The sequence below is a fragment of the Ochotona princeps genome, chromosome 21 (assembly GCF_030435755.1).
Source record: "Ochotona princeps isolate mOchPri1 chromosome 21, mOchPri1.hap1, whole genome shotgun sequence".
Taxonomy (NCBI): Eukaryota; Metazoa; Chordata; class Mammalia; order Lagomorpha; family Ochotonidae; genus Ochotona; species Ochotona princeps.
The window spans coordinates 16,617,456-16,631,353 of NC_080852.1; the positions used below are offsets into that span (position 1 = coordinate 16,617,456).

Below are 13,898 nucleotides of genomic sequence, written 5' to 3' on the forward strand. Positions count from 1 at the left end.
TTTCTTCAGAGCCTGAAGCTGATGTCTGACTCTTGCTTTCTGATTTTCATCCTACCAGTAATGGATCAGGCACTTCAGAAGACCTATTCTGGAAACTCGATGCCCTTCAGACATTCATTCGAGACTTGCACTGGCCTGAAGAAGAGTTTGGAAAGCACCTAGAACAACGGCTGAAGTTGATGGCAAGTGACATGATTGAATCTTGTGTTAAAAGGTAAATAAGCCACTGTGGCTGGACAGGTTCTGCACACTTTTCCCTTGAGACACCAACTAGGAAAAAAGGTTGTAGGTGGCTACTCTTTCAGTTGCCACAATTTGGAGCTTTCGGGGAAGGTGGTTGCTTGGGAAAGTCAACTAAAGAGGTGGCGGTCTGAGTGTCTCACTTGTAGTCCCTGCCTTGCCCTGTTTATAACAAACCCAAAGTTATCTAGCTGTCAATTTCTCCATCATTGTCAGTCCATGAGGAAAAGACCCATGATCCTTGCTGTTCATCTTCACATCCCCAGTGTCAACAGTGTGTGGAACAAAATATTAACCTAGCACAAGGTACTGCAAAATGTTCATGAAGCATAGAATCCAAAGTTGAGTTTATTTTGTGCAATATTTTTTAAGATCTATGCAGTCACATAAACTTTTTAAAGACCCCAGGTAGATATTTGCTCTGTGTGTGTGTGTGTGTGTGTGTGTGTGTGTGTGTGTGTGTGTGAGAGAGAGAGAGAGAGAGAGAGAGAGAGAGAGAGAGAGTGTGTGTGTGTGTGTGTGTTTAGGTAGACAGCTGGAAGAGAGAAAACCACACAGTTCCAGAGTTCATGGCAGGACTTCAGCATTGTTACTTGTTCTGTTATGTATGAAATGAGTAACCACTCAATTCCAAATAACAGTTGTCAATATGGGAACGTGAAACATTGAATATATATTTTGTCTTCCCATCCATGGCCTGTTTTATCACTGGAACTTATAGCATTGGATCGGGAATGATGTTGCCCTTGGATTCCCACAAGTTAGCTGTAGGACAGTGAGGGGAAAAAATGAGGTCAGTATTTATCTTCTCCATAACAAATAGCTTGAACTTCTCCCATCCACCAGGCATAGTGTTTTGTTCTTGACATGTTGTGATCTCATCCCTTTCCTCAGGGAATATCTATGCCTGTGTGTCAAACATAGATTAAAAAGTTCCACTGAATTAACATATTCAGCTTCATCCTAACTAACCTCTAAGCAAGTTCTCTTTATAATTTGTAACTGTTATGTAGTTGTTGTTTTCTCATTAAAAAAAAAAAAAAAAAAAAAAACATGAGCCACAAGCAACACAGGCTACCCTAGATTTTTAGATGCTGTGTGGTTTAGTTGATGGACCATTTGTGATGGTGGAGTGATGGGGGCTAAGTTGGCCTAGTCTTGCTCTGATTTCCTCATTTGAATCTTGGATGAAGGAAAGAAAAGTGACAGCAGCAAAACTGGAAACTAAAAGAGGGAAAGGACAGCACAGTCCTAGAGGACTGAACAGTATCTTGGCAGGAATGAGCAGAGGTACTCCAAGTGCTATGGAGAGCCTGGACAAGTGCTTGACACCCCTTCTGAAAATTGATAGTCCCAGGAATTCACATTCTGAGGCCTGCTGTTTTTCAGACCTGGAACCAAAGGCAGAGCCAGTTCTCAAGCCCACGATCAAAATGTTTTCCTAAGCTTTGCATTCTACCTTCTTCTGCATCATCTCTATCAGTTTCAGTAAAAGCACCCAAACCATTCTACCAGAAAACTTCTTGCAGAGCAGTTCCCCAAAATGATAGTTGTCCCTTGGTTCGTCCCATTCAAATCCATTGCTAGCTCCTAGTATACACAGGTGTATAGAAAGACACTTTTGCCCTTTACAGAGAAGCCAATTCCTGTGCCTTGGGAGTAAGAAATCGGAAAATTCTTGGAGCAAACAGCAAGATAGATGTCATGGCTAGCCATTTTAGAGACATGCCATAATCCTATTTTTGGTTCAGATACCTGAAGCGGGTGAGCTCCTAAGAGGCAGGGAGTGGATGTGGTACACTTAGTGCTACTCAGCCCACGTGAGTGTCAGTGACCTACCGCAGATGTGTGATCCTGAACCCTGACATTTTCTCACGATGAAGTCTGAGATGAAAGGGCAAAAGCAGACAACAGTGAAAGCAGGTGCACGACCATCCATGGACCTCCACATGCTGAAGACAAAGCATGAAGTCCTGGAGTCCTTGAATCCACAGAATCTACATCAAAAGAGCCTAAAACTATTGTTTTCCCTTTCGAAACAGAATGAATAATACTTGTCCTGGGACAGTCTGGTAAGGATGCTGTTTTATAGATGTAAACATGTAATACCAAAAGTCTGTGAGACATTCTTTATGTCTAATTGCCCTCCCCCCCAAAAAAAGGGAAGGAAGGAAGGAAGAAAAGAAGGAAGAGAGAGAGGAAGGGGGGAATAAAAGAAAAAACCAGAATGTGTTCATGTTACAGACATTTACAGTCTGTAGTCTGCTCCCTATCAAGGTCCATAATGACATGAGACCAGGCATCCTGACTGTGCCTTCACGGAGAGCCAGCTGCATTACGTGACCTCTCCATTCCCGGCTTTGCCATCCCAGTAAGCCCTCTCAGTCATATTAATTTTGCATTTAGCTTCCTCTTTTCTCAGCCCTGTACTCCAAAGGCTATGAACAGTTCTTCTGTGAAAACAGAACATGAGTGCTTCATTGGAAGGGAGCGATTTAACATTTCTATTTCTCAAATTGGGCCGGAACTGGCAAACAAGCCTCTGAGGATCAGCGCAAAGACCTGTCCAATTCAGTCCCCATCAGGCCTGCTCTTCACAGAAAATGATGTATTTTCAGCATAGCTTAAAATGATCAGCATGATTAGAAAGCTACTTGAGTGCACTGAATCTTTGCATGCCAAGATGCATTTATCTTTAACATGATCGCATAATCTATAGGGGTGTTTTAGGGTATGAGGTTTTTGATATATTTTTTTGAGTTTTTTTTTTTTCTTAAGAACTGGGCTTCCAACCTTAGAAATTATACTTGGCTTCCGTGCATGCACCCAGGGTGTGTTAGCAAGCTGGCATCCTTTCCTGCGCACACTAGCTGTGTGGTCCTCCTTTGCGCTGTTAGAAAACTGCCACCAATTCCTTTTAAAGCAGTGCTTTCCCAGTGGCCGCCTGATCTCCTGTACCTGATTGAGATCAATGCTGGAAAGGTACACTTTACCAAAGGAGATTTCGTAAAGCCACAGACGAACCAGGTGCTTCTCTTTCAAAATGTGTGCTAAGGGGACCCACTTTTCTGAAATCCTTCAAAATAGGAATGGGTTCCTTGACAAGACTGAGATCAAGGACTGCATCTCACACCTGTATTACCAGCTAGCCCAGTGAGGTTAGGTTTTTCCTAGGAGTGGTTAGCATGTTGCTGGAGTCATAATTTACCTGTGTCAGAATTCTATTACATAAGATTCCATTATTACACATTTCTTGCATTGTAAATTAAGTATATACATATTGTGGTTGTCTATTAAGTATATGATATATTGCTTAATTGTAAAAACAGTGTGTCCTTATTGCAAAGTGGCGCAGTGACATTGAAATTTCTCAGTGCCTTATTCTTCTGATTTCACTCCCCTTCCCAAAAGTAGCCATCGGGAACAACTTAATGTATTTCCTTTTGGTGACCTTTAACAAGTGACAAAAATATTTCTCGGTCTTTAAAACAATATAATACTTGCTTGATGGCTTTTGTAACTTCAGTCTCTTTCAAAAGTGAAAAGGAAATGAAACAATAAATGTCATTTAAGATTATCTTTTTTTTTCCCCACCATGAGGTTTTGAAGATTAGAAACTGCTTTTTTGTTTTTGTAATGAAGTGATTCAAGGTAGGCAGTTGCCAGTGTGAGAGAACTTACATATGCTATAATGCTATAATCAGGTTTTTGTTCATTCATTCATTCTCCCGCAATGAGGGTTCTCCATAGCATGTAGACTATAGACAAAAATACACAGGGTACAGGTGTTCTGTGTACTGCTGAAAAAGGAAGGGTGTGCAGGGCTGTCTCTGTGAATAGACCTTCCTTAGTTGGGAAAGTCATTTCAAAAAGAACACATGTGAAGTCATTGTCAATTGAAACTGACTACAGCCTTCAATTTTCTTTTTCACTGACCTCTCAGAAAATGTCTCCTCCACCTGCTGCCATCTGAACACTGAATTGGTCTTTTCCTACTTTGTTTTAATAGAACCAGGATTGCATTTGAAGTTAAGCTGCAAAAAACCAGCCGATCAACAGATTTTCGAGTCCCGCAGTCAATATGCACCATGTTTAATGTGATGGTTGATGCCAAAGCTCAGTCAACAAAACTTTGCAGCATGGAAATGGGCCAAGAGGTAAAAAATTGAAAAAAAAGTTGTTTCCTTTTCCGCTTCTCCCATTGATTGTGTAGAAGAAACCTTCACAAATTCCTTCCGCCTCCACCTCCCCTAGCCTGCTAAGTTTCTGAAAAAAACAAAATCTAATGTTTGTAGATTTAAGCCAGAGAAGATTGTTTGCCATCTCTTTGTCAAGTGAATTTCTAAGGTATATGTTGAGGAAGCCAGCAATCACTTTTTTTAATGAGTCTTTGGGATGGCGGGCGGTGATGGTAGGGATGCTGTAAGCTGCCTTTACTCTGAATGACATTTGATGAGCTTATTTATTAGGCCGATATCTCAAACAGGACTGTGTTTGCCAAAGTGCAAGTCATTTTCACATTTGCAGTCCATTTTATCACTTTGAACATCTGGCTACCAGGAGAGCTCTTTCTTGCATCAGATAACATCCGGGATGTATAATGTTAGATCGTTCTGCTCTCCCAATCCCCAGCCAACAGATTCTGAATTTTTTAAAAAATTGCATACTTCAAATTTTTCTTAGATTGAGTTGATTGTGAATCTTCCCTGACCAAAAGTTTAGTCCTTAGCTAAGTTTCCAATTCCAAAGCGATATTTAAAATGTAAAGAAGAAGAAGGAAACAGCAACTTGGGCCTGATTAAAGACTATCATGATCATTTTTCTCCAATGGCCTTAAGCCAGCTAGATATTCATATACCAATTTAGAATTAATTCAGAAACATTTCTGGCAACTCTGTGTTGTTGCCAATTGGCATAAATTGCTCCTAAATCAGATCTTTCGATACCAGCCGTACATGCTTAGAATTTTTACGAAATTATATTTGCTCCTTATTCGTTATTTATTTTCTCCTTCAGCACCTTCCATTTTTAAATGTGGGCTGGTGGTATTCTCTTCCTGGCAAAATCATGCCCAACCTCGTTTCCCCTGCACGTCAGCTGCCTCTGCCACCCCGTCAGCTTCAGCTCCTGCCTGATTTTCATGTCGGGCCTCTTTTTGGGCTTGCGTTCTAAGCATCAGAGTCAGATGTAGAGGCCCTGTTGTCTTTCCCAGCTCCGTTTGCTGCATAGAAATTACCTAGAGCAGTGGTTCTCACATGTCTGCCTGCGCGCATGAGGCTCAGCCAGAGGCCAGCGAAGCTCACTTCAGGAGGGTCTGAAAGGGTTAGGATGTGGCCTACCACCTTGTTCCTCTGGCCAGCTCCCTGGGGACATAGCTGGGGCTGACTGCTGCAATGACCCCACTTGGAAAATCACTGGTTTGGAGACTCAGTTAAAGCAAAGTACGAGGCATATGCCATAACCCCCTGGGGGGAGGGCTGGGTTGAGTGTCCAGACACCTGGATTCTCTCTGGGGTTGTGCAGCAAAGTGGAGTTGGACAAATCACATAGCCTGTTTGGGTCTCAGTTTCCTCATCTGTAAAATGACAGCTCTGTTCTAGTTTTATCTAGGCTGTCTCTATACAACCAGTTCTTCAGAACAGTACAGAAAACAAATGAAGAGAACTCCAAAGGGTTCATGGAGACATGGACTTGACAACTATGTTGATTTTGGAACAATCCCCTTCTGCCACTCACCCGGCTCCTCTAGAGCACTCTGAACGGTTGCTTAAGCAGAGTCTTCTTTTAGGACATTGTGTTAGAGAATCCCCGAATGTCACTAGGATATGTTTGGATTCACATTCTTCCTGAATCTTTGTCCCATTGGAGCTTTTTTTTATTAATATTGAAGAGTTCCTTACATACTACATACAAGTCTTTTGTGTTGTCGTTTGTTGCTGAAGGACTTTACTGTGGTAATAGTGTGGGAGAAAATGGGAGGCAGGTAGTAGAGAATGGCAAGGGAAGAATTGGAGGTGGAGGAGGGAATCCCTATACCTACAAAACCTTATCATGGATAATAAGAATTTTAAAATACAAAAAATAAATTACTATCTTAAAGGTTACAGAGCAGTGCTTCTAGTACATCCTCATCACTCCAAAAAAGAAACCAGAGACCCATTAATAATGACTCTGTCCCTCCCTCCTCTGCCAGTGCCCTTTCTGTCTCTAGGGATTTACTGTTTAGAACACTTCGTATCAATGAAATAGTACAGTGTGTGGTCCTTTGTGTCCGGCTGGTTTCATATAACATAGTGTTTTCAAAATTGCATCCATGTTATAACATACATTGGTCCTTCCTTTTCTAAAAGATTTATTTTTATTTGAAAAGCACATTTACAGAGAGAAAAGGAAAGACAGACTGAAAGAGATCTTCCATCTGCTGGTTCATTCCCCAAATAGCCACAACAGCCTGGAGCTGAGCCAATACAAAACCAGGAGCCAGGAGTTTCTTCTGGGCCTCTCATGGGTCCAGGGACTCAAAGGCTTGAGCCATCCTTTGCTGCTTTCCCAGATGATAAGCAGGGAGTTCAATCAAAAGTAGACCAGCCAGGGCACCAACTGATGGACATACAGAGCACCAATGCCACAGGCAGAGGGTTAGCCTGTAAGCCACCATGCCAGCCCCCTTGCTTTGAAAAGGGGGGAGGGAGAGAAATATTTATTTATTTGAAAAGCAGAGTAGAGGGAGAGAAGTAATTATGGAGAGAGAAGAAGTAATTTCCATCAGCAGCCTCACTGCTCTAATAGCTGAATGGCCAGGAGGGCTGGGATAGGAAGCAGCCAGGTGCCTCCTCCAGGTCTCCATGTGAGTGGCCAGGGCCTGAGGACTTGGGGCATCTTCCAGGCTTTATCAAGGAAAGGATCATAAGTTGAACAGACAGGGATCAAACCAGCATCCCTATGGAATGCTGGCACTACAAGTGGCAATTTAACCCACTGCAGCATAACACCATCCTCGGCCCATCTCTTTTATTGGCAAATAATAGACCAGATTCTGTTTATCCAATCACCACTGATGAACATTCAAGTTGTTATCATAGTTCACATTACAAATGTTGCTGCTGTGAACATCCATAGACAAGTTTTCATGTGGGTCTGTCCGTTTCTGATATATCCCCGGAGTCACTTGACTGCTGTATGTTTAACTTATAAAACAAATGCTAAACTCTTTTCCACTGTGACCATACTGTACTATTTTAAATTCCCATAAGCTATGTCTGAGAATTCAGATCTCCATATCTTATTCAATATTGAACTATCTTTTAAATTATAGCTATCCGAGTGGGTATGAAATTAACATCTCTTATAGTTTTGTGATGATGCCTAACATCATTTCCGTTGCTTATTGGGCTGTTTGTATGTTTGCTTTGAAGATGCCCCCTCCTTTTTTAATTAGCTTATTTTTTATTGTTGAGCTCTAAGAGTGTTTAACATGCCTGGTCAGGTAGCTAAACAATTCTTCAATATCAGCCAAATCACTCAATTTTTTTTTTACTGGTAATTTAGGAGACTTGTGAGAGTTGCTAGTAACTCCATAGATAAAAAGTGGCAAAGACTAGGGAGCCATTTCACAGGGAAAAAACACCCTTGAGGCTTTTACACAGTATCATCATACGGTTTTCAAGGGACTAATTTTTATCACAGTGAACCCCATCATTGGTCACTTTCATGCTAAAGTACAATGACTTTAACTTAACCTTAGCATCTAGTTCTATGGAAGAACAAATCGTTTAGTGTTTTGATCTCTGCATCCTATATACCCCAAAGCTGTGTGACCTTGGCCACGTAGCCATGTGACCTTTAGCAAGCCATCCTGGTAACCTGCTGCCATCTTTTAGCAAATGGAAGACAAGCAGCATATGACCTTTAGAAAGTATACATTGTGTTTCAATTGGGAATTAGGTTCCCCATCTTCTGGGTGTGAGATTAGCCAGTTGTCTTGTATTATTTAAATATTGCTGTTTTTGAAGCTAAATAATAGTACCTATTTCTTTCTCAACATTGTTCTATTTGATAAAAATAGACTCTGTTTTTTCTCCATGTAACTCACTATTTTTTAGTGAAAATAATAAATTAAGTTTATAAACATTTCTTGTTTTTCCCCACATTACTGCATATAGCCCAAGGCTAAATATCTTTATAAAGAACCAGTCCAAAATGACTTGATAGCCTAACTCTGCAAGAGAGATCTACCATGACATTTTCCCATAATACAGTTCAATCCAGTCACCTAAGTGACCAGCTTAGGAGGAGGAGAGGCCTCATCTCAGAGAGCTGAGTGGTTAACAGCCATCAGGAGGAAGCCAGACACAGTTGTCTGCAAAAATGCTTTTCCTCTCAATAGCCTGGCACATTCCTGCCCTGAGCAGAACTTGATTGAGGATACTATGGAAATGAGCCCTCCTCAACTTTTCTCCCTTTGTAGATTAGGGGATCTTCATCACTGACAAAACAAACAAATAAAAAATGAAGTTTTTAGGCTGAGATTGGCCAGTGATGATTGAAAACATTCTGAAATCAATAGAAGAGAGAGAAATCCAGTGTTTCTATATACTTTACAATGTTAAGCACACATGTAGTTCTCATGTCTAACTCCAGCCTCCACCTAGAGTCCCAGTCCTTCAGCGTGTTTCAGACTAGATACCAGCCAGATGATGCAATCCTCAATTTTAAGATCACTTCCTGAATTTCATCATGGGGGTGATGTCTCATCTAAAGGCAGCTGTTGAAACATTTGTTAACCATACTTTTCCATCTTAAATATTTATTTTTTCATTAAAATTTGTGAAGTACCAATAGAGAGAAAATTGTGTATTAAATAGTTTCTCACTTGGTCTAGTGTGTTTTCATCTCATTTCCAAGGTCAGATGGTCTTAACAGAAAGACAACATACACACAATCTGTTCCGTGACAAGGCAAATGTGCAGCACAGGATCAAGTCGAGTGATTTTCACGTAAGCGATTGTGAATTTATAGCAGTTTAGCTCATCAGAGGCGAAAGTAGACTATCCAAACTTCTGACACCATGGAAGATTGGCAGTTCACTCAAGCACCAAAAATGGAGTTCAGGAGTATGGGTCAAAATAATCCAAGAAGGACCAAGAGAGAATATGGAAAAAAAATGAAAAAGGCCCCTCCTTGTACTCACACCGGCATGTCACTGAAATTAAGAAATAAGAATGCAAGAGGTTTTATTATAAATCAGTCTAGTTGGGGGGATGCCAATTACCAGGTGACCCAGTGGTAGCCATACCTCTTCATGGAGCTGCACATCTATATCCACAGTATAGTCCCAGGGAAAAACAAGAGGCAGAACACTTCCTATTGCTCCAACAAAGCAAGATACTCGAAAGGATCTCATAGGTCAGAAAAATCTGGCAAAAGGACATCACATATGTTACAGTTGCTTGACTAGCAATGAGAGCTGGTTTGATACCAACAGACAGTACATGTCTTGCTCCATGATGAGCAGAGAAATTATTACCCTGTCCTGTCTCTCCCAGGGTGGTTTTTATTTCATTTGAGCCAACATTAACATATAGGAAATTTTCTAGATTTGAGAGGATTTTAAAGAAACGTTTACACACCTACAGCAACCAAGTCCATCAATGGCAAAGCAGTCTTCCAGCCACATAGCATTTTTAAGTTTCTGAAACTTGTGACCATGCATTACTTCATCACTTGGCCTGGTGAACCTGACTTCTATATTCACAGCCGTGACAACTGTAGCCCTACTTGCAAAATAAGAAAATAGAGCGACAGAGAATGGCATGCTCTAGGTTTGCCTAGGAGGAAGAGGAAGAATGATACTATCAAAACACTTTGTTTTATCAGCAAGAGAGTTATTCACTGTAACCAAAGAGTGGTGGTCATATTTGTCGTAAGTGTAAGAGAGAGACAATAGAACTATCTGGAAAGAAATTAGTTTGCCATGAAAAAGATTGAAAATACAAAGTTTCCATAAACTACCGTGTATCCAAGTCATGGGAGCTCCACAAGAAAGGATTTGAGGTTTTATCCCAGTTGCTGAAGGTAAAAGAAGTGACATCGTTGACTCATAATCCCAACATCCTCAGTAGTGGTTGGTGTGGGAGAAGGTATTCTTCTATCATTTCATCTGTATCAGTTTTCCAAGAAATTATCTCTAATCTTCATGAAGTTTTTCCCTGCTTGCCTAGAAAATTCTTATTTAACAACTTACACAGTATTGTTTTGCACACAGCTAGTTTTTCAAATGCTTTAGTGAACTCTGATAATTTAATAGATGTGAATCCGATATAGAAATCCAAAGAAAACCTAGTGGAGGGAGGCAGTCACGTGAGAAGGGAAAGGAAGTATATGATTCTGGATCTCATTTCAAGACCTAAAAATGAATTTGGAGCCCTGTCAATATTCCTGAATTCTGTTATTCTGACATCTTTCTTTGTGGTTCAAGCACAGAATTCTGCAGATAATTTTCCTTGCATTTAGTTTCACATTTGTGCTCCTAAAGAGTGAATCCTCTCTTAGGTCCATCTGGCAGTAGAGCCAGTGAAGGGTCTGAGTCCTCAGGACCACACAACATAGGCCATTAGGTCTCTTGCTTTTCCTCTATTCAACCAAAATAAACTTGAAGGAGATGACTGAAGAATAAGATTGTCTCTCCCTATCCCTGTCTTCCACTTGATGAAACTGATCAAATGAAATTTGAATGCAATGATTCTTAACAAAAGTCTAGGCCCGGCGTGGTGGCCTACCAGCTAAAGTCCTTGCCTTGCTTGCACCGGGATCCCATATGGCTGCCGGTTCTAATCCTCGCAGCCCTGCTTCCCATCCAGCTCCCTGCTTGTGGCCTGGGAAAGCAGTCAAGGACTGCTGAAAGCCTTGGGACCCTGCACCCGCGTGGGAGACCAGGAAGAGGCTCCGAGATCCTGGCTTCAGATCAGCGCAGCTCTGGCTGTTGCAGCCACTTGGGGAGTGAATCATCAGACGGAAGATCTCCCTCTCTGTCTCTCTCTCCTCTTTGTATATATCTGCCTTTCCAATAAAAATAAATAAATCTTTAAAAACTTGCTAACAATGCTTTCACGTGCAGATCCTCACTTGATCATCAGAATGGATCTACAAGTCTAGGGATGTGACAACCTGGAAAGGACATCACCTCTGACTTTTAAGTAATAATAATAGAACAGATCAGCTACAAATCTCTAAGTTTTACTTTATTTTTGATTGACACACAGTTGTAGATAGGCATATTGGTGGGGTGCAGTGTCACACTACATTCATGTGTAATTATCAAATCAGGATTATTAACGGTTCTGTCACCTTAAATATAATTTCTTTATGATGAGAACGTTTGAAACCGCTCTTTTAGTTACTTTGAAATGTATGGTTGACAGCATTTATGTAGGGCTTGCCTCATTCACTTTCCAAAATCAGTGATTTGTGCTGGCTTACCCCTTTCTCATTAATCCTGGGTGAGAGCATTATTATGTGTCTTGTTTGCTGTGCTTTGCGTTTTTACAGAGAAGGAAACAGAACTAAATTTTTATGAGCAACCTCCCTTCCCAACTTTACACTGGGATTTCCACCAGGTCTGCCGGTTAGCAACAAGCCTCCCCTATCACTTTAAAAGAATGAACACAGTTCACGTCTTATTGTTTACCCAGAATAATTCTGATTGCCAGTTATCAGAATGTTAAACCATACTCTGGCTTGTTCCCATATGTTTTCATAGCTTTTATTTATTTAATTTATGGTTGATTTCATTTTTTGTTTTCTCACTTGTCCTTTGGTCCTAATTTTTATTTGCCCTATTCCTTTTTCTTTCTGTTCCTCATTAATCATCCTTCTGAAAGTTTGCTAAAGAGTGGGTAAGTGCCTTTTCCTTTCCAAATAACAATGTATCCCATTGTTATTTTTTTGTTGTTGTTGAAAAAAAATATGGAGTAATTCAAATGGATCCTGAAGTGATCTAATAAATGTCAAGGAGCTGGCATATAATAGTTTGTGTTGAAATCTCTTTTCCTTTCTCCCTGGCATTTGCAGCAGATTTTTGTTTGTGTGGGGGGTTTGTTTTCACAATCCTATTTAAATTTAATCGACAGCCCTGGTGAGAGAAATTGAAAAATGCAGCCGTGGGCTCAGTAGAAAGACGCTAAGCTTAGGTCTGCTATCTCTGAGAAGGAGAAAGGTCGTGGCTGACCTCGGGTGTTCTAGGTGACACTTCGCCCCCACACGGAATCAACACTGCTGAGAAAAGCAGGAGCTCAGAGACGCTAACCCAGAGTGCCTCAAGTTTCCCAAGAGTCCCTCCCACTGTCTCCAAAGGCCCTTTGGAAGGTCATATCCTTCCAGCCAGCTTCCTACAGGGGAATTTCCATCTCACTTTGTATGCTCCCTGTCAATGCAGAGCCAGGCTTTCATGTGTGTTATTGATGCACACGTGTTTGTATCCACACCCTAAAGCCTTTGGTGAGGAACAGTGAGGTTGGTGGTATTTCTTTAGGAGTTTTAGATCTCACTTCCTCAAAGACCTACAGTCCGAATCTTCTAGGTGTTTCCCCAACTCTGATGATAAACTGGGTCTGCTGGTCAAGCTTTATTTGTAACTTAATTTGTCTACGAATGATTGACAGAGGCAGGGCATTGCCTCCTAATGATGCTAATATTTGTCTTTCTCTGTTCTTTAGCATCAATACCATTCAAAAATAGATGAACTAATTGAAGAAACTGTTAAAGAAATGATAACACTCTTGGTTGCAAAGGTAACCTTCGGCTTCAGGTGAACTGTTTCATTGTGAAACGTTACTTTTGTGATGTCTGCATTTCCATTAAAATGTGACACGTTAAAAAGTTGAACGGAGTCCTTGCATCTCTCAGGAAGCAAGACCGTATATCACCCAGCCTCGGCTCTGAATGATTTTTCTGATGCTAGCGAGCCGTGTGAAGAGAAATTGATGAAGTGGTGTGTGGGAACCTAATAAGAATTTGTCCCCACACATTGGACTAGGTGATGCAGGAAATGTTTGTTTTGTTTTCCAGCGTTATAAAGTTAGATTTTTAAATACAGAAAGTTAAGCGGTAATAAGGAATTCTGCCATCATAAAAAACCCCTTTTCCTCTAGTTTCACATGCAGTGAGAGTCATAATAAAACATAAAAGTCAGATAAAGCTATTTCCGTCACCCTCATGAATTATAGAATTTTTAACTAAGTCATGCTGAATGGGAAGGCATTTATATTTGCCAGTGCTGAACTTCTGTTTCCCCCAAATTACTGATAAAATACAAATAAAAATAGATTGGATTAAATGTAGTGCTAATATGTAACGGAAAAACTGCTTTGCGCAGTTTTGGATTTTGAAAAGTGCATTTAATATTATCGCATGCTATATGCAACTCAATAATATTTTGTCACTTTGCACTTCTGTAACACTCTATATTTGCAATCACATAATAATAAAGAGAAAGCCGGATAAGTCAAATATTTCCATGTCAAGGCAGGCTCTTCCTTTCTCTGAGGCAGGAATCAAATAATAGTATGCACAAGTGAGTACAGGGCTCCATCCGTTCTCTGTGTGGCTGTGAAAGGTGGTTTGTTATTGGTAACAATTATAGTTTGAACTAATATATATAT

General features: G+C 40.6%; 1 protein-coding gene across 5 annotated transcripts in view; it reads left to right on the forward strand.

Moving 5' to 3' along the window:
* Window positions 1–13,898, forward strand: part of CADPS (calcium dependent secretion activator) — a 431,573-nt gene that overhangs the window by 348,266 nt on the left and 69,409 nt on the right. For all 5 annotated transcript variants that reach the window (XM_058678713.1, XM_058678714.1, XM_058678717.1 and 2 more), the window contains 3 exons: window positions 59–214; window positions 4,250–4,397; window positions 12,954–13,028. In XM_058678713.1, coding sequence (XP_058534696.1) covers window positions 59–214; window positions 4,250–4,397; window positions 12,954–13,028 — 379 coding nt within the window. The remainder of the gene's footprint in view (window positions 1–58; window positions 215–4,249; window positions 4,398–12,953; window positions 13,029–13,898) is intronic.